The sequence below is a fragment of the Symphalangus syndactylus genome, chromosome 6 (assembly GCF_028878055.3).
Source record: "Symphalangus syndactylus isolate Jambi chromosome 6, NHGRI_mSymSyn1-v2.1_pri, whole genome shotgun sequence".
Classification (NCBI taxonomy): Eukaryota; Metazoa; Chordata; class Mammalia; order Primates; family Hylobatidae; genus Symphalangus; species Symphalangus syndactylus.
The window spans coordinates 8,954,760-8,981,094 of NC_072428.2; the positions used below are offsets into that span (position 1 = coordinate 8,954,760).

The 26,335-nt window shown below is 42.4% G+C and overlaps 1 protein-coding gene across 1 annotated transcript in view; it reads left to right on the forward strand.

Moving 5' to 3' along the window:
- NUP160 (nucleoporin 160) overlaps positions 1 to 26,335 on the forward strand; it is a 67,702-nt gene that overhangs the window by 33,944 nt on the left and 7,423 nt on the right. The window contains exons 18-32 of the mRNA XM_055281536.2: positions 2,143 to 2,276; positions 3,834 to 3,904; positions 4,636 to 4,795; positions 6,345 to 6,414; positions 7,433 to 7,531; positions 9,010 to 9,129; positions 12,465 to 12,560; positions 12,666 to 12,760; positions 12,854 to 12,950; positions 13,044 to 13,149; positions 18,546 to 18,706; positions 19,484 to 19,544; positions 23,295 to 23,405; positions 23,600 to 23,723; positions 25,026 to 25,127. Of these exons, the coding sequence (XP_055137511.1) occupies positions 2,143 to 2,276; positions 3,834 to 3,904; positions 4,636 to 4,795; positions 6,345 to 6,414; positions 7,433 to 7,531; positions 9,010 to 9,129; positions 12,465 to 12,560; positions 12,666 to 12,760; positions 12,854 to 12,950; positions 13,044 to 13,149; positions 18,546 to 18,706; positions 19,484 to 19,544; positions 23,295 to 23,405; positions 23,600 to 23,723; positions 25,026 to 25,127 (1,607 nt within the window). The remainder of the gene's footprint in view (positions 1 to 2,142; positions 2,277 to 3,833; positions 3,905 to 4,635; positions 4,796 to 6,344; positions 6,415 to 7,432; positions 7,532 to 9,009; positions 9,130 to 12,464; positions 12,561 to 12,665; positions 12,761 to 12,853; positions 12,951 to 13,043; positions 13,150 to 18,545; positions 18,707 to 19,483; positions 19,545 to 23,294; positions 23,406 to 23,599; positions 23,724 to 25,025; positions 25,128 to 26,335) is intronic.

Below are 26,335 nucleotides of genomic sequence, written 5' to 3' on the forward strand. Positions count from 1 at the left end.
ATTACTTGAACCCAGGAGGCAGAGTTTGCAGTGAGGCGAGATTGCACCACTGCACTCCAGAGTGAGTGACAGAGCGAGATTCTGTCTCCAAAAAAAAAAAAAAGCAAAGAACTTATTAACCCAGATACATTGCTAATGGTAGAATTTCAAGCAAGAGTAAGAAAAAGGCCAGATGTGGTGGCTCATACCTGTAGTCCCAGCACTTTGGGAGGCCAAGGTGGGCTGGTTGCTTGAGCCTAGAAGTTTGAAACCAGCCTGGGCAAACTCTCATCTCTACAAAAAAATACAAAAATTAGCTGGGCATGGTACAGCAAGCCTGTAGTCCTCGCTACTTGGGAGGCTGAGATGGGAGAATTACCTGAGCCCGGGAGGTTGAGGCTGCAGTGAGCTGTGATTGCGCCACTGCACTTCTGCCTACATGGCAGAGTGAGACCCTACTCAAAAAAAAAAGAAAAAAAAAAATTGGGAAGATAATTTGTTTAAGATCACCAAGTTGAAAAATGAACCTTTCCTGAAAGTCTGTTAGGTTGGTTAGCCTTTACTAAGTTCTTTTTGATCTATGTAGATTCTTCCATTTTTTTCAGGTTTTTTGTTTTTTAAATTATAACTTTTGTCAATTTTTCTGAACACAGAAGTAATAAGATATTCATTGTAGAACCTTTACAAAATATATATAAGCAAAAATTTAAAAAATTTATAATTTTCTACCCAGTGATTACTACTTAAATTTTGCTATATACGTTTTTTTCCATGCACATTCTTTTTGGTTTGTTTGTAAAATTTAAATAAACTACATAGTATTTTTTGTAATCTGGTTGTTCTGTTCTTCCACTTTATAAATCTCATCAACATTTTTCTTTTTGTTGCCAGTTTTTCCCTTATGTCCATTATTTTCTGCACATCTTTTTTTTTTTTTTTTTTTTGAGAGTCTTGCTCTGTAGCCCAGGCTGGAGTGCAGTGGTGCAATCTGCAACCTCCGCCTCCTGGGTTCAAGCAATTCTCTTATCTCAGCCTCCCAGGTAGCTGGGATTACAGATGCGTACCACTACACCAACTAATTTTTGTATTTTTAATAGAGATGGGGTTTCGCCATATTGGCCAGACTGGTCTCGAACTCCTGGCCTCAAGTGATCTGCCTGCCTCAGCCTCCCAAAGTGCTGGGATTACAGGTGTGAACCACCGTGCCTGGCCACTTTCTGTACATCTTTAATTATATCTCTAGAATAAGTTCTAAGAACTAGAATTTGGTCTACAGGTAATGCACATTTTAAGGCTTTTGGTAGTACTGCCAAATTTGCTTATAATAATGGTCATACCTATTTTTTTACCCAACACCAGCAGTATATGAGAGAATTTAGATTTCCCTGTGTCTCTTCAGTTCTCTCTTTTTTTTTTTTTTTTTTTGAGACAGGGTCTCACTTCTGTTGTGCCCAGGCTGAAGTGCAGTGGCTCGATCTCAGCCCACTGCAGCCTTGATTTCCCGGGCTCAGTTCAGCCTCCCACATCAGCCTCCTGAGTACCTGGGACTACAGGCACATACCACCACGCAGGCTAATTTTTTTTTTTTTTTAAGACAGAGTCTTGCTCTGTCACCCAGGGTGGAGTGCAGTGGCGCGATCTCAGCTCACTGCAACCTCCGCCTCCGGGGTTCAAGCGATTCTCCTGCCTTAGCCTCCCAAGTAGTTGGGAATACAGGCGCCCGCCACCATGCCTGGCTAATTTTTGTAATTTTTACTAGAGACGGGGTTTCACCATGTTGTCCAGTCTGGTGTCGAAATTTTGGGCTCAAGTGATCTGCCTGCCTCAGCCTCCCAAAGTGCTGGGATTACAGGTGTGAGCCACTGTGCCTGGCCCTCTTCTTTAATTCTGAACCCACAGATTTAATGAAAGTTTAGCTTTTTATTGTTGGTTTCTTTTCATCATCAGCTTCCATTACTTGGTGAGCTGTTTTTGATTATTTTTTGACTGTTAATGTTTGGGAAGATATTTTGCCACTTGCTACCGTAAAATGTAAAATGTGTTGCTTTTACAGTATTGTAACCTTTGTATTTGTTATTTTATTTTACCTCCACCTGAGCCATAAGAGTTACCATTACTAATTGCTATAATTTCTTTTCCGGTCCACCCACCCATAATGTGTAGGTGATTTGGGGAACTGGTCAGCTCTTTCAAGCTCAGCAAGACCTACTACATCGGACAGCTCCCCTACTCTTATCTTATTACCTCATTAAATGGGGAAGTGAGTGCTTGGCAACTGACGTTCCACTTGACACACTGTGAGTTTCATTATCCCAATTACTTAAAATGTAAATTGTGAGTTTAATTATTTTTCCCCTTGTCTTAAAGGGAAAAAGTTTTAGTTTTTTTTTTTTTTTGAGACAGGGTCTCGCTCTCTCTCGCCCAGGCTAGAGTGCAATGGCATGATCTTGGCTTACTGCAACCTCCGCCTCCCGGGTTCAAGTGATTCTTCTGCCTCAGCCTCCCAAGTAGCTGAGATTTCAGGCACCTGCCATCATGCCCAGCTAATTTTGTACTTTTGTAGAGACGGGGTTTCACCAAGTTGGCCAGGCTGGTCTCAAACTCCTGACCTCAGGTGATTTGCCTGCCTCGGCCTCCCAAAGTGCTGGGATTACAGGCGTGAGCCACCACGCCCAGCTGGGAAAAAGATTTTTAACAGTATGCTGTAAAATTATATGCCATTAAGATTCAGAGAGCTTTTTGGTGCCTTTATTCGTTACAGGTTGAAGGCAACTTGTAAGAATGAAAATAAGTCACATGTAATCATAGACTGTATGTATGTGTACAGATAAATTATGTATTATATATACTTATGTATTACATGTTTGTATGTACATATAAGTTATGTTGAATATAAAATAAGATGAAACCAGAAGGAAAGACCATACACAAAATGTTATGCTATTACTTTAGGTAGGCTGAGCTTTATAGCCAAATCCAAGTGAATTACAAGATTCACTTTTTTTTTTTTCTTGGAGATGGAGTTTCGCTCTTGTTGCCCACGCCGGAGTGCAATGGTGCGATCTCGGCTCACTGCAACTTCCACCTCCCTGATTCAAACAATATTCCTGCCTCAGCCTCCAGAGTAGCTGGGTTCAGAGGCGCCTGCCATCACACCTGGCTAATTTTTGGTATTTTTAGTAGAGGTGGCATTTCACCATGTTGGCCAGGCTGGTCTTGAACTCCTGACCTCAGGTGATCCACCCGCCTCGGCCTCCCATAGTGCTGGGATTACAGGCATGAGCCACCACACCCCACCGAGATTCACATTTTCAGTAAGATAAACCATCCTGTTTGCTCGGGCTCCTCATTGAAGGGTCACGAAGTGATATTATGGGCAACAATCTATTTTTTTTTTTTTTTTTTCTTGAGACAGAGTCTCGCTCTGTTGCCCAGGCTGGAGTGCAGTGGCGCAATCTCGGCTCACTGCAAGCTCCGCCTCCCGGGTTCACGCCATTCTCCTGCCTCAGCCTCTCCGAGTAGCTGGGACTACAGGCGCCCGCCACCATGCCCGGCTAATTTTTTTTTTTGTATTTTTTTTAGTAGAGACGGGGTTTCACCGTGGTCTCGATCTCCTGACCTCGTGATCCGCCCGCCTCGGCCTCCCAAAGTGCTGGGATTACAAGCGTGAGCCACCGCGCCCGGCCCGGGCAACAATCTATATTATAATGATTTCCAATTTTTTTTGTGCTTTCAGTGGAGCTTTTATGTGCAGTTTATTAATTAAATTGACAGTGTTCTTCGTAGAAGAGCTTGTAGAAGTAATGTTTAGCACAGGAGAGTTTACTAAGCTGTCTTCTCCCCTTTTCTCACAGGGAGTCTAATCTCCAACACTTATCAGTACTGGAATTAACAGACTCTGGTGCTTTAATGGCAAATAGGTTTGGTAAGGAGTGGACTATGTACACATTTCATTTTAAACTGGGGATTTATTGCATATTCATTAAAGTGGTCTTTTGCCACCTTTGCCATAGAAAGGTTGGCTAGGCTTTTTGCTTTCAGAAGCCATGAGTAAGCTGTGGCCTGAGATCTCTGTTTGTGGCATGGGGTCTGTGAAGCTATAGTACCAGATCAGGCATATGTTAAAGGATATGGTGTGTGTGTGTGTGTGTGTGTGTGTGTGTGTGTGTGTGTGTGTATTGCTGCTTTCCCATTCTGTTTTCATGCTCCAGTGATTAACAAAATCATTTAAAAATTTATTACATTCATGGTAACTTTTGTAATCTTAGTCAACAGATATTTAAAAGTATCCCTTATGTTTGCAAACCATTATTCTGGAGAATTTATTTTGTAATTGTTCTGGTATAAAAGTTGAAATCCTGGGGCTAATTGTATTTATCGTGAAGAATTTCTAGAGAAGGCACTTAAGTGTTGTGAGATCAGTGAAAAGAAATGACTATAACTTTGATGTGATGGTGTTTTGATTGCATTTTTATAGTGCTTCACAATTTACAAACTACTTTTATTTATATTGCCACTGGATATATACCCATGATATATTTTCTGTTTTGAAGTGCTAAATTATTTGTTACAAGCATAAAATGAATTGATAGACTATTTTAATTGAAAATCGATAATTACCACTACACAAAACTGTCATAACTTTTTCTTTTTAAGTATCTAGTCCTCAGACTATTGTGGAGTTATTCTTCCAAGAAGTTGCAAGAAAACACATTATATCTCACCTCTTCTCTCAGCCAAAGGCACCTCTGAGCCAAACTGGATTGAATTGGCCTGAAATGATTACTGCAATTACCAGTTATTTATTGCAGCTTTTGTATCCTTTTATTTAAAAGCCAGTGAAAAGCTCTCTTCTGGCTGGGCATGTTGGCTCACACCTGTAATCCCAGCACTTTGGGAGGTGGAGGCGGGCTTATCACTTACGGCCAGGAGTTCTAGACCAGCCTGGCCAACATGGTGAAACCCCATCTCTACTAAAAATACAAAAATTAGTCAGGCGTAGTGGCCTGCACCTGTAATCCCAGCTACTCGAAAGGCTGAGAATTGCTTGAACTTGGGAGGCGGAGGTTGCAGTGAGCCAAGCTCGCCCCACCACAGTCCAGCTTGGGCGGCAGAGCAAGACTCCTTCTCAAAAGAAAAAAAAAAAAAAGTAGCTCTCTTCTATCTAAATAGTCTAAGGTTCTTATTCTGCCTATGTAATGAAATACCTAGGTCTGTTTTAAGACATTATTCGGCCGGGCGCGGTGGCTCACGCCTGAAATCCCAGCACTTTGGGAGGCAGAAGCGGGCAGATCACGAGGTCAGGAGATCGAGACCATCCTGGATAACACGGTGAAACCCTGTCTCTACTAAAAATGCAAAAAAAAATTAGCCAGGCGTGGTGGCGGGCGCCTGTAGTCCCAGCTACTCGGAGAGGCTGAGGCAGGAGAATGGCATGAACCCGGGAGGCGGAGCTTGCAGTGAGCCAAGATTGCGCCACTGCACTCCAGCCTGGGTGACAGAGCGAGACTCTGTCTCAAAAAAAAAAAAAAAAAAGACATTATTCTTTTGGCTGGTGCTGCAATGGCTCATGCCTATAATCCCAGCACTTTGGGAGGCCAAGGCGGGCAGATCAGTTGAGGCCAGCAACTCAAGACCAGCCTGACCAACATGGTGAAACCTCGCCTCTACAAAAAAATACAAAAATTAGCTGGGCTTGGTGGCATGCGCCTGTAGTCCCAGCTACTCAGGAGGCTGAGGGAGGAGAATCACTTGAACCTGGGAGGCAGAGGTTGCAGTGAGCTGAGATCATGCCCCTGCACTCCAGCCTGGGCGACAGAGTGAGACTCTGTCTCAAAAAAAAAAAAAAATTATTCATTCAACAAATATTTATCAAATGGCTCTGTATGCCAGGTACGTTATGTGCTGGATGTCTACTGGCACCAATACTGTGTTCTGCAGTACACCAGCTCACCAGCTGGAATTGAACACCGAGGAATGAAATACAGGCTTTTAAAAATTTATTTATTTTTAGAGACAGGAATCTTACTGTGTTGCCCAGGCTTGTCTTGATTTCCTGGGCTCAAGCAGCCCTCCCACCTTACCCTTCCAAAGTACAGGGATTGCAGGAGTGAGCCACCGTGCCTGGTGAAATAGATGCTTTATTCCATAGTTACCTGAGTTCTAAACTCTATAACAAGTCTCCTGGTATAAAAGTAACTGTTTAACTGTATTCTAGTGATGATGAAAGAATATGTGGTTGGCCAATTTCTCTTCCTTGTTTTTGTAAATTAAGCTATTTTATGGACTTTTCTGAATTTGATGCCCAATGTGTATGTTTAAGATTTGCCAACAAAAATTAAGAAATATCCTTAACCAATGACTAGATGGCCTAGCAATCCTGGTTGTCTCTTTCTAGAATGTTTGATGGGTAATTGCCAATATGTACAATTGCAGGTGAGTTCCTTTGAACATTTCATGTCTACACATTCTTGTAAAGCATGGGATTGCTGAATTTTTTTCTTTGCAAATGTTAACTGCATTTTAAAGAACCACAATAATTTAAACTTGATTATGTGAAGACATACCCCAAAGAGATTGTTCTATTTCTATACCATCCTGAACTTGCTTGATCTTGTCTGATCTACGAAGCTAAATAGGGTTGGGCATGGTTAGTACTTAGCTGAGAGAATACCTGGTTCTAAAGACTTTTAAAGAAAGTAATAAAATAAATTTTTAAAGAGAGAGATTTTTCTCTACTTCTCTCTGGACAGTATAATTCCTAACATGATTTTTTCTAGAGTATCTTTTTTTTTTTTTTTTTTTTTTCTGAAACGGAGTCTCACTCTGTTGCCCAGGCTGGAGTACAGTGGCATGATCTTGGCTCACTGCAACCTCCACCTCCTGGGTTCAAGCAATTCTCCTGTCTCAGCCTCCCAAGTAGCTGGGATTACAGGCACGTGCCATCGCGCCCAGCTAATTTTTGTATTTTTAGTAGCGACGGGGTTTCACCATGTTGGCAAGGCTGGTCTCGAACTCCTGACCTCAAGTGATCCACCCACCTCCCCAAAGTGCTGGGATTACAGGCATGAGCCACCGCGCCCGGCCTCTAGAGTGTCTTTTTAAGAAATTATCTCTGCTAGGTTTTCTTTATAGTAATACAAATGTACTATTGTTTTCATATAAATCCTTTACTGGAACCTAGTCATTGAACCAATAAATACCAAAAATTGGAAAATTGCTGAGATGTAAAGTATGTGTATGTGTGTTACTGGACTCCTGTTTGTATAAGGAAAGGGGGAATGGATGAGGAAGGAAGGCAACAGGGGTAGGTTTTAATCTCAGAATTATGTCAGGTAATAAAACATTTGTTCAAACACTGTCTTTTCATCCTCTGTGAAGAAGAACTTGGGAATGAGTATCTCATTAAGTAACATTTATTTTCTAATCAGAAAGCACCTTTTATGCCTTTAAGGATTATATTCAACTGCTACATCCCTGGTGTCAAGTCAATGTTGGTTCCTGTCGATTTATGCTGGGAAGGTGTTACCTAGTTACAGGAGAAGGACAGAAGGTAAACTACATTTGAATGGCAAATAAACTTTATAAACTTCAACGCAAGGAAGTTGCTTAGCTTCCATTTGACTAGGTTTTAGGGGATAGGAGACATAGAATCCTCTAGATAAAGTTAAAGAAGACTGTACTAATGCCAGTCAAAGGCATTATATACATGTGAGGACTATTTACTTTCTTGTATTCTGCAATTTAGATAAGACTCAGGAACATAAGAAAATATTAGAACTCTCCTGCCCCTGTGTGTTTTGAGAGATTCCTTTTATTATTATTTTGTAGAATCAGGGTCTTACTATGTTGCACAGGCTGGACTCAAGCGATCCTCCCACCTTGGCCTCCCCCAGTGCTGGGATTACAGGCATAAGCCACCGCGTTTAGCCAGGATACATTTTTATAAATCAAATTTATTTACTTATTTTATTATTTCTTTTAGACAGGGTCTTGCTCTGTCACCCAGACTGGAGTGCAGTGGCGTAATCACGGCTCACTGCTGCCTCAACCTCCTGGGCTCAAGCGATTCTCCTACCTCAGCCTCTCAAGTAGCTGGGACTACAGGCGTGAGCCACCATTCCTGGCTAATTTTTTAATTTTTTGTAGAGATGGGGTTTTCCCGTGTTGCCCCGGCTGGTCACGAACTCCTGGGCTCAAGTGATCTGCCTGCCTCAGCCTCCCAAAGTGTGGGGACTACAGGCATGAGCCACTATACCCAGCCCAAATTTACTTGTTAATTACATTTTTTTTATTGTTTTATGCTGCTTTTTTCTCATTATGGTAGTTTAGAGTTTTAATTTTTTCCCTGACGTTCTATTATGTAAATTTTCAAACAGACAGGAAAGTTTAAAGACTTTTACAGTGAACAGTATATACCTATCACTCAAATTCTACAATTGTTAGCATATTGCTACAGTTGCCTTATTATGTATGTATGTGTCAATCATCTTATTAAGGTTTACTTTCTTTTTTTGTTGGAGACAGTCTTGCTCTGTCACCCAAGCTGGAGGGCTGGAGTGCAGTGGCATGATCTTAGCTCACTGCAACCTCTGCCCACCAGGTTCAAGCGGTTCTACTGCCTCAGCCTCCTGAGTAGCTGGGATTACAGGCGCCCACCACCATGCCCGGCTAATTTTTGTATTTTTAGTAGATATGGAGTTTCGCCATGTTGATCAGACTAGTCTCAAACTCCTCACCTTGTGATCCACCCGCCTTGGCCTCCCAAAGTGCTGGGATTACAGGCGTGAGCCACCGTACCTGGCCAATGTTTACGTTTTAATTGGTAGCACTTAAGTTAAATGTGAGATACATTTTTTAAAATATGAATGCATCACATAGAATCCAGATGTGTCAGAAACTATGCACAGAGTAGACCATGTTAAGTAATCTTGTTTCTTTTTTGGCTTTCCCTTGCATGTGAACCCCTGATTTATAGCACCTAGAATTTGAATGATCTGTTACAAGTCATTTTATATTTTATTTCTCCAGGCTCTGGAATGTTTTTGTCAGGCAGCATCTGAAGTAGGCAAAGAGGAATTCTTGGATCGCTTGATTCGCTCAGAGGATGGGGAGATGGTGTCTACCCCTAGGCTGCAGTATTATGACAAGGTACATCATGTCTTGGTTTGGCCTTATACCACCCTGTGTAAAAACACATCTGAAATACATTGCTTTGCTATTTTTGGAGAAAAATACTACAAAAATTTAGTTGCTCCCTGAACTTCCAAATTTAAAAAAATGAATTTGCCTAGAGAAATTAAAGAAACATGGCCGGGCACGGTGGCTCATGATTGTAATCCCAGCACTTTGGGAGGCCAAGGCAGGCAGATCACCTGAGGTCAGGAGTTTGAGACCAGCCTGGCTAACATGCCAAAACCCTGTCTCTACTAAAAATACAAAAATCAGCCCGGCGTGGTGGCGGGTGCCTGTAATCCTACCTATTTGGGAGGCTGAGGCAGGAGAATCACTTGAACCTTGAGTTGGAGGTTGTAGTGAGCCAAGATCGTGCCACTGCACTCTAGCCTGGGTGACAGAGCAAGACCGTCTCCAAAAAAAACAAAAAGAAATTAAAGAAACATATTTTAAGTTAAAATTTTTTCCCAGGATCTATAATTAGGGTTAAATGGTGAAATTTGATAAATATTTTTAACTGAAATGAAATTTTCATCATGATATTTTATTAGCCCAGTTGCCATTAGAATTTTATTACTTAATTTGCACTTTATTAATCTTGCTGATATTTCTGGGAATTGACTAGTAATGCTGTATTTAGCCTTAGTTTATAATTTGGACTTGAGGGTCCTCTTGACCTGTTTCCTGCCCCTCTTTCCTCTGGTCACTCCATTGTAACAATGATGACCTTCTTACTGTCTCATTCAAGTCAAGCGCATGCTCTATTCTCTTCAGGGCCTTTCTGCCTGCTGTTCTGTCAGCCTGAAATGCCCTTCCTCACACCCTCATTTCACTCAGGTCTCTGCTTATCTGTCCCCTCCTCAGATAGTGCCCTCTGCCTGGCCTCTGCAGAAAAGCTTTTTAATTCATCCTGTTGTACACACTTCCAGATTGTATAACGTTTCACCATACTTGATTTTATATTTTAGACTAGTATTTATCTGGATTTCCCACCAGAAAGTAAATGCCACAAAAGCAGTCTTCACTGTTTTGTCAATTGCCTATTAGATAAATGAATTTATACTGAAGTAGATTTGTAGCTCTTAATAACCCTTGGCGGGACGCAGTGTCTCACACCTGTAATCCCAGCACTTTGGGAGGCTGAGGTGGGCGGATCACAAGGTCAGGAGTTCGAGACCAGCCTGACCAACATGTTGAAACCCCATCTCTACTAAAAATACAAAAATTAGCCGGGCGTGGTGGTGCGCGCCTGTAATCCCAGCTAATCAGGAGCCTGAGGCAGGAGAATCACTTGAACCCAGGAGGCGGCAGAGGTTGCAGTGAGCCCAGATCGTGCCACTGCACTCCAGCCTGGATGACAAAACAAGACTCCACCTCAAAAAAAAAAACCTTCTACTTTCCTACTAATGACAATTCTTTTGAATTCCAGTCCAGCCTGGGTGACAGAGTGAGACCCTGTCTCAAAATTTAAAAAAAGTATTATGTGCTCTACATAATTGTATATACTATACTTTTTTTTTTCCTTTTTTTTTTTGAGACGGAGTCTGTTGCCCAGTGCAGTAGTGCGATCTGGGCTCACTGCAACCTCCGTCTCCCAGGTTGAAGCGATTCTCCTGCCTCCGTGTCCCAGGTACCTGGGATTACAGGTGTGTGCCACCACACCTCACTCATTTTTGTATTTTTGGTAGGGACAGGGTTTCACCATGTTGGCCAGGCTGGTCTCGAACTTCTGGCCTCTAGTGATCACCTGCCTCGGCCTCCCAAAGTGCTGGGATTATAGGTGTGAGCCACAGTGCCTGGCCGTGCTATACTTTTTATATGACTGGCAACACAGTAGGTTTGTTTACACCGGCATCACCACAAACATGTGAGGAATACATGCAGTGGCTATGATGTCACTAGAAGATAAGAATTTTCCAGGTCCATTATAGTGGGTGCAGTGGCTCACGCCTGTAATCCCAACACTTTGAGAGGCTAAGGCAGGAGGATTACTGGAGCCTAGGAGTTTGAGATGAGCCCAGACAATATAGGAAGACCCCATCTCTACAAAAAATTAAAAAATTAGCTGGGCATGGTGGTGCATGCCTGTGGTCCCAGCTACTCAGGTGGCTGAGATAGGATGATCAGTTGAGCCCAGGAGGTCGAGGCTACACTGAGCTATGATCACACCACTGCACTCCAGCCTGGGCAACAGAGCAGGACCCTGTCTCAAAAAATTAATAAAAATAATTTTAAAACTTTATTTTATCTTCATCCTTTATGAACATATATTTTGGATGTATCATACATATGTATTAGAGAATTGCACGTATATGAGATAGGGAAATGTGCATGGTTAGGGGAGCGGGCAGACGTTGACAGGGTAGACAATCAAAAATGTTTGTCAGGCCAGGCACGGTGGCTCACGCCTGTAACCTTAGCACTTTGGGAAGCTGAGGCAGGCAGATCACCTGAGGTCAGGGGATCAAAACCAATCTGACCACCATGGTGAAACCCCATCTCTACTAAAAACACAAAAATTAGCTGGATGTGGGTGGGGCATGCCTGTAATTCCAGCTACACAGGAGGCCGAGGCAGGAGAATCACTTGAACCCAGGAGGTGGGGGTTGCAGTGAGCCAAGATCACACCATTGCGCTCCAGCCTGATAGAGACCCTGTCTCAAAAAAAAAAAAAAAAAGGATTATGTCAGTCATTTAGCAAATTATCTTTAGGGTTTTTATAAACCTATGGTGTTAATTTATTTACTATTCTTTACATTCATCTGTGACTTGAACAGTTAGTAGTGAAATCGTATTTATTCTTTCATTCAACAAGCTTGCTTTTTTTTTTTTTTTATATAATAGAGATGGGGTCTCGCCATGTTGGTCAGAATGACAGGTGTGAGCCACCAGACCCAGCCTCAACAAGTATTTACGGAGAGACTACCGTATACTAGGCACTGAGGATAGAGACAGGGTCGTGCTGTACCACCCAGGCTGAAATGCAGTGGCAGGATTAAAGTTCACTGCAACCTTGAACTCCTGGGTTCAGGCAGTCTTTCCACCTCAGCCTCCCAAGTCACTACAACTACAGGTGCATACCACCACACGCAGCTAATTTTTTAAAAATTTTTTGTAGAGATGGGGGTCTTGCCATATTGCCCAGGCTGGCCTTGAGCAATCCTGCGGCCTCAGCCTCCCAGAGTACTGGGATTGGAGGTGTGAGCCACCATGCCGGCCTACTTACCTTTCTCAATAATTTTAAACCGTAATTTAGTTTGAAGTGCATTACAATATTAATTTTAACGGAAATTTCTTCTATTTCTCGTTAGGTTTTACGACTACTAGATGTCATTGGTTTGCCTGAACTGGTTATTCAGTTGGCTACATCAGCCATAACTGAAGCAGGTGATGACTGGAAAAGTCAGGTAAGAATTGGCTGCAATTTGGTTGTTTTCTTTAAGGTTTGTTGTGGGTGTGGTATGTTCATTTCTATTGCCCTTTTTGATATTTGATCTACATTTGATATTTAGGCTACTCTAAGGACATGCATTTTCAAACATCATTTGGATTTGGGTCACAATAGCCAAGCATATGAAGCCTTAACCCAAATTCCTGATTCCAGCAGGTAATTTCATGGTCTTTTTTAGAGAAGACAATTTACCAACTCTGTTTAACCTACTAAGATAGTTTGCCCTCGTATTCCTTTCTTTCCTTCTAGGCAATTAGATTGTTTACGGCAGTTGGTGGTAGTACTTTGTGAACGCTCACAGCTCCAGGATCTTGTAGAATTTCCCTATGTGAATCTGCATAATGAGGTAATTTTAGTTATCCAGTGATGGCTTTCAACAAGTATGGTGGTTGCCATGATTGCTACTGACTTAGTTATCTGATTGCTTCCCCTTCCCTAGGTTGTGGGAATAATTGAGTCACGTGCTAGAGCTGTGGACCTTATGACTCACAATTACTATGAACTTCTGTATGCCTTTCACATCTATCGCCACAATTACCGCAAGGGTGAGCAATGTAACCAGACAGTATCTTGCAGACAGCCTTATTAGTTTAATCATGTTTTACCAAAATATTGTGTGTTGGACTTAGGTAATTTTTAATATGTGTTTAAGTACAAGATTAGCTTAAACCTTGTGAAGATTACCTTGAAGATATGCCCTTGCTTCCATTCTAGAACTTTCTCAAGGCGTTGCCACTGAAATGGCATTCTGTGTGCATCTTCTGTCCAGTTATAAAGGAAATTAGCGCCGGGCACAGTGGCTCACACCTGTAATCCTAGCACTTTGGGAGGCCAAGGCAGGTGGATCACCTGAGGTCAGGAGTTTGAGACCAGCCTGGCCAACATGGCGAAACCCCTTCTCTACTAAAAATACAAAAATTAGCTATATGTGGTGGAGGGCACCTGTAATCCCAGCTACTCAGGAGGCTGAGGCAGGAGAATTGCTTGAACAAGGTGGGGCAGGGGGCGGAGGTTACAGTGAGCCAAGATCACGCCACTTCACTTCATCCTGGGCGAAAAGCAAAACTCCGTCTCATAAATAAATAAATAAAGGAAATTAGCTTTTTCACTAGAGACAGCATGAATTTTTGAGACTGGTTTTGAGTTCCTGTGCTATTTCACCATTAGCCTTCTCCCTTTCCACATTTCAGTTCTTAGAGCAAAATTCTGACTGCTTAAATGTGCTTAGGTTATGAGTATAATAGATGATATTCCACATTAGCTGTGGTTAGATTGTCCCACATCCCCTCAATTAAATGCAAAATCCTTAAAGAGGGGACTAAAATTTACATTTAGGGCTGGGCGCGGTGGCCCACACCTGTAATCCCAGTACTTGAGGAGGCCGAGGCAGGTGGATCGCTTAAAGTCAGGAGTTCGAGACCAGCCTGGCTGACATGGTGAAATCCCCTCTCTACTGAAAATACAAAAAATAGCCAGGCATGGTGGGGGATGCCTGTAATCTCAGCTACTCAGGAGGCTGCGGCAAGAGAGTTGCTTGAACCCAGAAGGTGGAGGTTGCAGTGAGCCAAAATCATGTCACTGCACTCCAGCCTAGGTGACAGAGCGAGACCCTGTCTCAAAAAAAAATTACATTTAGAAGTTATCAAATGATATCCTGGTGAATTCTTTTTTCTTCATTCAACTTTTTAATGTAAAATTTGTCAAGTCTACAGAAAAGTTAAAACATTAATGCAATGAATATTTCCCTATATACCTTTCACCCAAATTCCCCAATTGTTAATATTTTACATCATTTTCTTATCTCTCTCCTCTTTCCTCCTTTCCTTTCTTCCCCCTTCCTTCCTCTCTCTCTCAATACCTATTTATTTATTTACGTACTTGTTTGTTTTTGCTGGTCCTTCTGGGAGGAAGTTAAAGACGTCATGATTTTTGTAATGTCATAAGTTATTTAATTAGGTTCTTCTTAAGACATTTAGAACAGCAATTTGTAAGGATAAATTCCATTTGTCAGGGCAAACGCAGATCACAAGTAGCCCTGGAGCTAAGGAATAGCTTTGATTTTTGGTAAAATTTGTGAGTCCACAGCTTTCTGATTGATCCTGCTCTGCTCTGTAATCTGGTATTTCTCTTTTTCTGTGTCGAAGATCTCACCTTCCTGGTGTCTGGGCTTCCGCAGCTGTTCCCTTTTTTTTTTGAGATGAAGTCTCACTCCGTTGCCCAGGGTAGAGTGCAGTGGCACCGTGTCTGCCCACTGCAACCTCCACCTCCCAGGTTCAAATTATTCTCCTGCCTCAGCCTCCCGAGTAACTGGGATTACAGGTGCCTACCACCATGCCCGGCTAATTTTTTTATATTTTTAGTAGAGATGGGGTTTCACCATGTTGGTCAGACTGGTCTTGAACTCCTGACCTCAGGTGATCCACCCGCCTCCATTTCCCAAAGTACTGGAATTACAGCCGTGAGCCACTGCGCCTGGCCAATAATGTTTTTTATAGCGCATCCCTCCCGTGCTGCCCTCACCCTGGATCTAGAATACACACTGCATTTAGTTGTGCGATGTCTTTAGGCTCCTTTAATCTGGAGCCTCACTTTGCCTTTGATGACACTGATATTTTTGAAGCGTATAGGTCAGTCATTTTTGTAGAATGTATCTTAATTTGGACTTATATTATCAATGAATTATTTATCAGAACAGCTAAAATGAAGGGAATGTGAGATTGTTTTAAGATTATATTTTACAATATAATCACTGTGGAATGTCTAACATTTTTGTACCATTTTTACTTAGAATTTTCTTTGGTTTCTTGCTGATTTTCATTGGAAAAAAATAGATGGAGTTTATTCATAGGCAGGTTCTTAACATTCCTAATAGTAAAACATATTTGCATATTCTTTATTTTCTTGAATCATATAGGAAGGGAAATATAAATTATTAAAGATCTCTCAGTATCTGCTTTCACAATAACATTCTGTCAACCTGCTTAGCACCAGTTTAGCAAGATTAATATTCAGGTTTTTCTAGAGCAAGGCTGTTCTTCTGAAAGTGCCTTATGTATTGCAGGTGTTCAAAAATATTTGTTGAAATGAAAAATAGCTTTATTTGAAAACTAAAAGAATTTTTAATGATATTTTAATTTCTGGGGTCCCATGCTGTCCCAGAACAATGGACTTTTCAGTATCTTATTGAACATGTGCAACTGAAGTATTGTGCAACTGAAGTATTATAAAAATGAGAATCTACATTCTTTTTTTTTTTTTTTTTTTTTTTTTTTGAGACAGTCTCACTCTGTTGATCAGCCTGGAGTGCAGTGTCTCGATCTTGGCTCACAGCAACCTCCACTTCCAGGTTCAAGCAATTCTCCTGCCTCAGCCTCTCGAGTAGCTGGGATTACAGGCGCCTACCACCATGCCCAGCTAGTTTTTGTTTTGTTTGTTTGTTTTCGAGACAGAGTCCCGCTCTGTTGCCTAGGCTGGAGTGCAGTGGCATAATCTCAGCTCACTGCAACCTCCACCTTCCTGGGTTCAAGCGATTCTCCTGCCTCAGACTCCTGAGTAGCTGGGAATGCAGGCATGCACCACCACGCCCAACAATTTTTTTTGCATTTTTAGTAGAGAGAGGGTTTCACCATGTGTTGGTCAGGCTGGTCTTGAACTCCTGACCTCAAATGATCCACCCGCCTCAGCCTCCCAAAGTGCTGGGATTACAGGCATGAGTCACCACACCCAGCCCCTAATTTTTGTATTTTTAGTAGAGACGACGTTTCACCATGTTGGTCAGGCTGGTCTTGAATTTCTGGACTCAGGTGATCCACCCACCTCTGCCTCCCAAAGTGCTGGGATTACAGGTGTGAGCCACTGTGCCCGACTGATAATCTATGTTCTTTTGTTTTTGTTTTTGTTTTTGAGACGGAGTCTCGCTCTGTCGCCCAGGCTGGAGTGCAGTGGCGCGATCTCAGCTCACTGCAAACTCCGCCTCCCGGGTTCACGCCATTCTCCTGCCTCAGCCTCCCAAGTAGCTGGGACTACAGGCGCCTGCCACCACGCCTGGCTATTTTTTTGTATTTTTAGTAGAGATGGGGTTTCAACGTGTTATCCAGGATGGTCTCGATCTCCTGACCTCGTGATCTGCCCACCTCGGCCTCCCAAAGTGCTGGGATTATAGGCTTGAGCCACCGCGCCCGGCCGAATCTGTTCTTAAGCAGAGTATCCAAACGTCTCTTGGTCTCAGTCCTGGGCAGGTATAGGTGACAACGTGGCTGAGACTAGCTCCATAAACTAGTCTTCTGCACTTGTTATGGTAATGTAGTATCTACATGTCAAAAAAAAAACATTTTTCTTTTTTTGTTTTAATTGTGGTAAAATACACATAACATACAATTTACTGTCTTAACCATTTTTTTTTTTGTTTGTTTGTTTTGTTTTGACAGAGTTTTGCTCTGTTGCCAGGCTGGTGGAGTGCAGTGGCACGGTCTTGGCTCACTGCAACCTCCGCCTCCCGGGTTCAAGTGATTCACCTGCCTCAGCCTCGAGAGTAGCTGGCACTACAGGCGCGTGCCACCATGCCCAGCTAATATTTTTTTGTATTTTAGTAGAGAGGGGGTTTCACCCTGTTGGCCAGGATGGTCTCGATCTCCTGACCTCATGATCTGCCTGTCTTGGCCTCCCGGAGTGCTGAGATCACAGGCATGAGCCACCATGCCCGCTATCTTAGCCATTTTTAAGTGTACAGTTCAGGAGTGTTAAGTGCATTCACAGTATTGTGTAACCAATCTCCAGAACACTTTTCATCTTGCAAAACTGAAGCTATATACCCATTAAACAACTGCTTGTTCCTCCCAACCCTGATTCCCTGGCAACCACCATTTCACCACCCATCTCTATGAATTTGGCTACTTGAATCATTTGGTATGTGTCTTTTTGTGACTGTCTTATTTCACCTAGCATAATGTCTTCAAGGTTCATCCTTGTAGTGGCATCAGAATTTTCTTCTTTAAAGATGTCTTTAAAAATTAGCCAGGTGTGGTGGTGGGCGCCTGTAATCCTGGCTACTTGTGGGGCTGAGGCAGGAGAATCGCTTGAACCCAGGAAGCAGAGGTTGCAATGAGCTAAGACTGCACCATTGCATGCCACCTTAGGCAACAAGAACAAAACTCCGTCTCCAAAAAAAACAGATCTCTTAAAGATAATTAAATGATTTTCTGTTGTATTTATATGTCAAATTGTGTTCATCCATCAATGGACACTTGGCTTGCTTTCACCTTTGGCTATTGTGGATAATGCTGCTATGAACATGGGTGTAGAAATATCTCTTTGAGACCCCTCTTTTCATTCTTTGGAGTATATACCCAGAAGTGGAATTACTGGATGACATGATAATTTTGCTTTTAATTTTTTGAGGAACTGCCATACTGTTTTCCATAGCAGCTGTACCATTTGAGATTCCCAGCAACAGTACAAAAGGGTTCCAGTCTCTCCACATCCTCACCAACGTGATTTTTGGGGGGGGGGGGGCAGGGGTTACATCAAACCCAATTTTGTTTTAAATTTTAACATTTGATTAGGGATAACATTCTCTCTGCGTATCTCTAGAGAAACAAATTTTGGAAGGCCGGGCATGGTGGCTCACACCTGTAATCCCAGCACTTTGGGAGGCCGAGGTGGGCAGATCACGAGGCCACGAATTCGAGACCAACATGGTGAAACTCTCTACTAAACTGTCTACCAAAAATACAAAAATTAGCTGGGCGTGGTGGTCGTGTGCCTATAATCCCAGCTACTCAGGAGGCTGAGGCAGGAGAATTGCTTGAACCAGGGAGGCGGAGGTTGCAGTGAGCTGAGATCAAGCCATTGCACTCCAGCCTGGGCGACAGAGCGAGAGTCTGTCTTCAAAAGAAAAAAAAACTTTGGAAGTTCTGAAGTCTAATTTATTGTCTCCTCATAGCTGGCACAGTGATGTTTGAGTATGGAATGCGGCTTGGCAGAGAAGTTCGAACTCTCCGGGGACTTGAGAAACAAGGCAACTGTTATCTGGCTGCTCTCAATTGCTTACGACTTATTCGTCCAGAATACGCGTGGATTGTGCAGCCAGTGTCTGGTGCAGTGGTATGGAAACATTTCATCCTGGAATTTTGGGGTCATTAAATCTACTTGTTTTGGTCCTTTCAAAACTATTACATCATTTTGCTTCATTTGATTTACAATTTCAACTGAGATATTTGTGAAAAAAATCTATGTTTATAATTCAATTGTTGTATATTACTACCCCTTTAGTTCTCAAGTTCAGAATTATTGTAGGAAGAAATATTGCAGAGTGGTTTTGGAGTTAGACCTGACCCAATTCAGACAAGTTACTTAATCTTTTGTTGTTCTCTGGCATAAAATATGGATAATGTTTACTTTATAGGATTGTTTGGGTATTAATGAGATAATTCAAGTCGATTGCTTGAACTGTAACAGTGCCTGGCCCACGAAATGTGCTCAGTAAATGGTAGCTGCTTTTATTTCTATTGTGTTTGTTAATGCAGTCTACAGTTACTGTTTTAAAGGACACACACTTTGAGTTTTTCCTATGATACGGATGGGTCAGATACGTGCAGCTGTTTCTGTTATATATAACCCTGGAACCAAGAGAAATTAGTTGATTTACATGGAGATCAAATCCCTGTCCTTGGACTCAGTAATATGTTATGGTTAAGTGAACAACTTGGCAAAGAACTTCTTCCTTTGTCTCCTAGTTCCAGTACCTCTGTAAGAAGAGCTCTGCTGGTTGAAACAATTTCCATTGAGAAAATTTAAGCATAAAAAGCTCTGAATCACAGTTAATGATATCAAAATAAAATACTGATTTTCACAGTTAAATTCCTTGTTTTGTTTTATCAGTATGATCGCCCTGGAGCATCCCCTAAGAGGAATCATGATGGAGAATGCACAGCTGCCCCCAGTGAGTCAGGAGTCTCACACTGGTTCTTTGATAGACAGTAGTAATATCGTTATTGTTAGTTGTATTATGATAGAAATATGTAGTTAAATAAGCTACATATAGTAGTAATATATAAATGTTATAGTAGTAACAGTTGCCCTTGTAAAACACAAGTTTTAACTGCAGGCATCTATTATACACAGATTTGTGTTTTCAATAAGTATATTGGATTCTTTTTCTGGAGATTGTCACAATTTGAAAAAACTCCCAGTTGAACCACATAGCCTAGAAATATTGAGAAAGTTAAGGAAGCTGGGTGTGGTGGCTCACACCTGTAATCCCAGCACCTTGGGAGGCCGAGGCAGGTGGATCACCTGAGGTCAGGTGTTCAAGACCAGCCTGGTCAACGTGGCGAAACCCCATCTCTACTAAAAATACAAAAATTAGCTGGGCAGTAGTGGCCCTCACCTGTAATCCCAGCTATTTAGGAGGCTGCGGCAGGAGAATTGCTTGAATCCAGGAAGCAGAGGTTGCCGTGAGCACAGATTGTGCCACTGCACTCCAGCCTGGGCAACAGAGTGAGACTCTGCCTCAAAAAAAATAATGTTTAGTGGGACCCATACGAAGTGTCACTAGTGACGCTGGAAGTGCTCCCAAAGAGCAGAAAAAAGTCATAACATGACAAGAAAGAGTTGGACTGCCTGATATCTACTGTAGATTGAGGCCGGCAGCTGAGGTTGCCTGCCATTTCAAGAAAAATGAATCCAGTGTAAGGAACATTGTAAAAAAAAAAAGAAGAGAAAATTTGTGAAGCTGTTGCTTCAGCTTCGCCAGTAGGTACAAAAACCTTGTGCTTTTTGCAAAATACGTTTTTATCTCATATTGAAAATCCAGCTTTTATGTGGGTACAGTATTGCTATAAAAAGGCATATCTACAGACTCTAATGTGATTTGCAAAAAAAAGTTATTACACAACAACTTAAAGCAAAAGGAAGGTAAAAGATCTAAAGCTGGAGAATTTAATGCCAGCAAAGGATGGCTTGACAATTTAAAAAAGAGATATGGTTTTTAAAATGTCAAGATACAGGAGAAGCAGCTTCTGCTGACCAAGGAGCAGCATATGAGTTCCCAGACACCATTAAGGAAAATCACTAGGGGAAAGGACATTTGCCTAAACCTGTTTGTTTGCTTTTGTTTCTTGTTTTTGAAACAGGGTCTCACTCTGTTGCCTAGGCTGCAATACAGTGGCACAATCATGGCTCACTGCAGCCTCAAACTCCTGGACTCAAGCAATCCTCCTACCTCGGACTCCCACAGTGCTAGGACTACAGGCATGAGCCACTGTGCCTGCCTTCCCTATGATTTTCTTAATAACATTTTCTTTTTTTTTTTTTTGAGACCGAGTCTCACTCTGTCGCCCAGGCTGGAGTGCAGTGGCGCGATCTCGGCTCACTGCAAGCTCCGCCTCCTGGGTTCACGCCATTCTCCTGCCTCAGCCTCTCCGAGTAGCTGGGACTACAGGCGCCCGCCACCATGCCCAGCTAATTTTTTGTATTTTTAGTAGAGACGGGGTTTCACCATGGTCTCGATCTCCTGACCTCGTGATCCGCCCGCCTCGGCTTCCCAAAGTGCTGGGATTACAAGTGTGAGCCACCGCGCCCGGCCTAATAACATTTTCTTTTAAGAGTACAGTATAGGCCGGGTGCGGTGGCTCATGCCTGTAATCCCTGCACTTTGGGAGACTGAGACGGGCAGATCACCTGAGGTCAGGAGTTCAAGACCAGCCTGGCCAACATGATGAAACCCCATCTCTACTAAAACTACAAAAAATTAGCTGGGCGTGGTGGCGGGTGCCTGTAATCCCAGCTACTCAGGCGGCTGAGGCAGGAGAATTGCTTGAACTCGGGAGGCTGAGGTTGCAGTGGGCCGAGATCGCGCCACTGCACTCCAGCCTGGGCGACAAGAGCCAGACTCCGTCTCAAAACAACCACAACCAAGAGTACAGTATATAATAGGCCAGGCACAGTGGCTCACGCCTGTAATCCCAGCACACTGGGAGGCCAAGGTAGACGGATCACCTGAGATTGGGAGTTTGAGACCAGCCTGACCAACATGGAGAAACCCGGTCTCTAATAAAATAAAAAATTAGCTGAGCCTGGTGGCACATTCCTATAATCCTAGCTACTTGGGAGGCTGAGGCAGAAGAGTCACTTGTACCCAGGAGGCAGAGGTTGCAGTGAGCCGAGATCGCGCCATTGCACTCCAGTCTGGGCAGCAAGGGCGAAACTCCGTCTCAAAAAAAAAAAAAAAAAATAGTACAGTATATAAAATACAAAATATGTGTGAGTTGACTGTTTAGGTTGTCGTAAGGCTTCTGGTCAGCAGTAGGCTGTTAGTAGCTAAGTTTTTGGGTAATGAAATGTTACATGCAGAGTTTCAACTGCTCAGGAGTCAGCACCCTAACCCCTGCACTGTTCAAGGGTCAACTATACATGTAATTTAGACAGTAGCTATATTGTAACATATATAGTTACGTGGTTATATACTATACATAGTGGTCAACTATACATGTAATTTAGACAGTAGCTATATTGTAACATATATAGTTACGTGGTTATATACTATACATAGTGGTCAACTATACATGTAATTTAGACAGCAGCTATATTGTAACATATATAGTTACGTGGTTGTATACTATACATAGTAGTAACACTGTCATATACTATATATTATATATAATAATTACATTGCTGTAAAAATATTGTAGAGTTCCTTCTTTTTAGTTTATTTTCAGCATTCTAATCTGCTAAAGGTTGTCTGGTAGCACTTTGAAAATGCTGTACACCAGTAAAAGAAATGAAAATGCTTAAATAAGAGTGTGGTTTTTTTCTTGTATGTTGTATTTAAATCAGCTTAGTTCCAAGCTTTTTTTTTATCAGGTTCTTTTGCTATTACCACAGAGGCATGACATCTTTCCATAAAAAGCCAAGGCTCTAGATTTGGACACACCTGGTTTTAATTCTGCCTCTCACAGTTTGGTCATATTTCTTTCTTATTGATCGAGATGACAGATAGTATTTCACAATTATAATAGTTAAATGAGGCCAGGTGCAGTGGCTCATGCCTTGTAATCCCAGCATTTTGGGAGGCCAAGGCAGGAGGGTCGTTTGAGCTCAGGAGTTCAAGACCAGCCTGGGCAACATAGCAAGACCAGTCACAGTGGCTCATGCCTGTAATCCCAGCCCATTGGGAGGCTGAGGTGGCTGGATCACCTGAGGTCAGGAGTTTAAGAACAGCCTGGCCAACATGGTGAAACCCCGTGTCTACTAAAAATATAAAAATTAGCTGGGCGTGGTGGTGCGCACCTGTAATCCCAGCTACTCGGAAGGCTGAGGCAGGAGAATCACATGAACCCAAGAGGCGGAAGTTGCAGTGAGCCGAGATCATGCCACTGCACTCCAGCCTGGGTGACAGAGCAAGATTTGTTTCCTTTAAAAAGAAAAAGTTTAAAGAGTTAAATGAAATTACATGTAGTACCTTGTAAGCACGTCCTCAACTGCAGTTGTTAAAATACTTTGATTTGACATGGGATATTGCATAATTTGTTTAAGTTGGCATTTATTTAGTTCCCTGTTTTCTCCTTCCTTCACGCATTTGGGAATTAGATTGAATGTTACTTAATGTTCAGTGGAAATTGATAGATTGCGTTAATCTAATGGATGCTTCTTTGTATTTTGGGAATTCAAAATATTTTTCTTTGATGTGTAGCAAATCGACAAATTGAAATCCTGGAACTGGAAGATCTGGAGAAAGAGTGTTCCTTGGCTCGCATCCGCCTCACCTTGGCTCAGCATGATCCATCAGCGGTTGCAGTTGCTGGTAGGAATTCAAGAGTTAAAGCCTCTGACTTGTCAGCACCAGGAGCACATTTTAGGTCCAGGCAGTGTGTGTAGCATGCTAGATGGGTATAAAGCATGGGTTATTACTCAGAGATACTCATCAACAAAGCAAAATCTTTGGTTTCATTTGTGTATACGTTGGCTACACGAAATAATCTTTTTCCATTTTCACAGGAAGTTCATCAGCAGAGGAAATGGTCACTCTCTTGGTTCAGGCGGGCCTCTTTGACACTGCCATATCACTCTGTCAGACTTTTAAGCTTCCCTTAACGCCAGTCTTTGAAGGGCTTGCCTTCAAGTATGTATAAAATTATCTTTTTATAGTCTTTTCTAATGCAAATATATTATCCTCTTGCTTAGTGTGAAACAGTCATCATAAGCCAAGTAGCCCATATACCATTTATGGTTTGAAGAAGTGTTTTGTTTAATCCATCCAAGCATTCTTAAAAAGAATTTCAGGCTGAGCACGGTGGCTCACGCCTGTAATCCCAGCACTTTGGGAGGCCGAGGCGGGCGGATCACGAGGCCAGAAGTTCAAGACCATCCTGGCTAACACGGTGAAACCCCGTCTCTACTAAAAATAATATAAAAAAAATTAGCCGGGCGTGGTGGCAGGCTCCTGTAGTCCCAGCTACTTGGGAGGCTGAGGCAGGAGAATGGCGTGAACCTGGGAGGCAGAGCTTGCAGTGAGCCGAGATTGTGCCACTGCACTCCAGCCTGGGGGACAGAGCGAGACTCCGTCTCAAAAAAAAGAGGAAGAATTTCTTGGCCAGGCACAGTGGCTCACATCTGTAATGCCATCATGTTGGAGGGCCAAGGTGGGCAGATCACTTGAGGTCAGGAGTTTGAGACCTGCCTGGCCAACATGACGAAACCCCATCTCTACTAAAAATACAAAAATCAGCCAGGAGAGGTGGCCCGTGCCTGTAATCCCAGCTACTTGGGAGGCTAAGGCAGGAGAATCACTCGAGCCTGGGAGACAGAGGTTACAGTGAGTTGATATTGTGCCACTTCACTCCAGCCTGGGCAACAGAGCGAGACTCCATCTTAATTAAAAAAAAAAAAAAAAAAAGAGGCCAGGTGTGGTGGCTCATTCCTGTTATCCCAGCACTTTGGGAGACCTAGGTGGGCGGATCATGAAGTCAGGAGATCAAGACCATCCTGGCTAACACAGTGAAACCCCGTCTCTACTAAATATACAAAAAATTAGCCAGACATGGTGGCATGCGCCTGTAGTCCCATCTACTCGGGAGGCTGAGGCAGGAGAATCACTTGAACCTGGGAGGCGGAGGTTGCAGTGAGCCGAGATTGCGCCACTGCACTGCAGCCTGGGTGACAGAGCAAGACTCCATCTCAAAAAAAAAGAAAAGAATTTTTCATCATTAGTTTTATCTTGGAAGTAAATTGTCTCTTAATTCTTACTCATGTCCTTGTAGGTATCCAGTTGTGTAACTTGAGGAAGAGATGATCCAATATTCCAGTAGTGAATTCAGCAAAAGACTAGAGATGAAGTTGTCATCTATCTCTCTAGTTTTAGTATCAAATTAAAGTGGTGCGTTTCAGCGTTCAGTTTTCAAGTGTGGAACCATTTTCATTCCAGATGCATCAAATTGCAATTTGGAGGAGAGGCAGCCCAAGCAGAAGCCTGGGCCTGGCTAGCAGCCAATCAGCTCTCATCTGTCATCACTACTAAGGAGTCTAGGTACAGCCCTGGTGTTCAACCCTGGGTGGTTTTGCCTTTCTAAAAGCTGTAACGGTCTTTCTCTGACTAAATTGTCCTACATAGATCATTTCACTTTTTTCTTTCTTTTTGGCTAAGTTTTTGTAGGGGCTGGAAAGTTTATAATTAAGGTGACATCATGTCATTTATTGTCCAAACTAGGATGTCTTTGCCTATGAAATGTCTCCTTCTCCATATCCCCCTCCTCAAAGACTTACTGTTTCATATCAGGAAAGGGTACTCTTACAGGCAAAAATCTGTATTTACTTGTTTCAGAGTGTTATCCTCCTTTTTTCCCCCATTTCTTCCATTGAGCAGTCACTGCATGGTTTCGTCACAGGGTCCTCTTATAGCTTGTCTCCAGCTGCTGTTCAGCAGTCTGTCACCCATCAGCCCCCATCATCCACTATACCTTCTTCAGATCTCGTCTGTTCATATACTTCCCCAGTGCACCCACTTTGTGTCCACGTAAATGTACTTCAGCTTCTTCAGAAACCTTCTCTAACATTCCTAACCCTCAGTAAACTTCCCTTTCTGAACTGCATTTGCACTTGGTATTATACAGCTTAGCACTTTAGAGTGATAGCACTTTAGAATTTGGAAGTTCTCTGACATTAGTTTTCAACCCCTAAATTAGCACATCAGAATAACTTATTAAAATACAGATTATGAGAAATCACCCTAGTCTTCCAAGTTAGAACTTCTGCATGATTCTAATGCTTGATCAGGTTTGAGAACCAGCGTTCTGAACCAGTTTTTTGTTTTAGAAATGCAGAAACAAACGAGTTAAATGAATTATGTATTAATAGCCAAACAAATAACATTCATTTACTAAATACGTTTGTTTACTAAATACTAAATACGTTAGTGGGAGAGGAATATACGAACCCAAGACATCTAGTTTCTAGTACTATCCCCCTAAGTCACATTAGCCCAAATAGTATTTGTTCCCATTTAGCTATATTATTGATTCAGTTGTTAATTTCTAAAGTTTTCCTTGTAAGGCTGGGCATGGTGACTCCTGCCTGTAATCTCAGCACTTAGGGAGGACGAGGTCGGAGGATCACTTTAGCTCTGGAGTTTAATACCAGTGTGGACAACATAGCAAGTCCTTGTCTCTACAAAACATAAACAAAATTAGCCGGGCATAGTGGTGCATGCCTGTATTCCCAGCTATTTAGGAAGCTAAA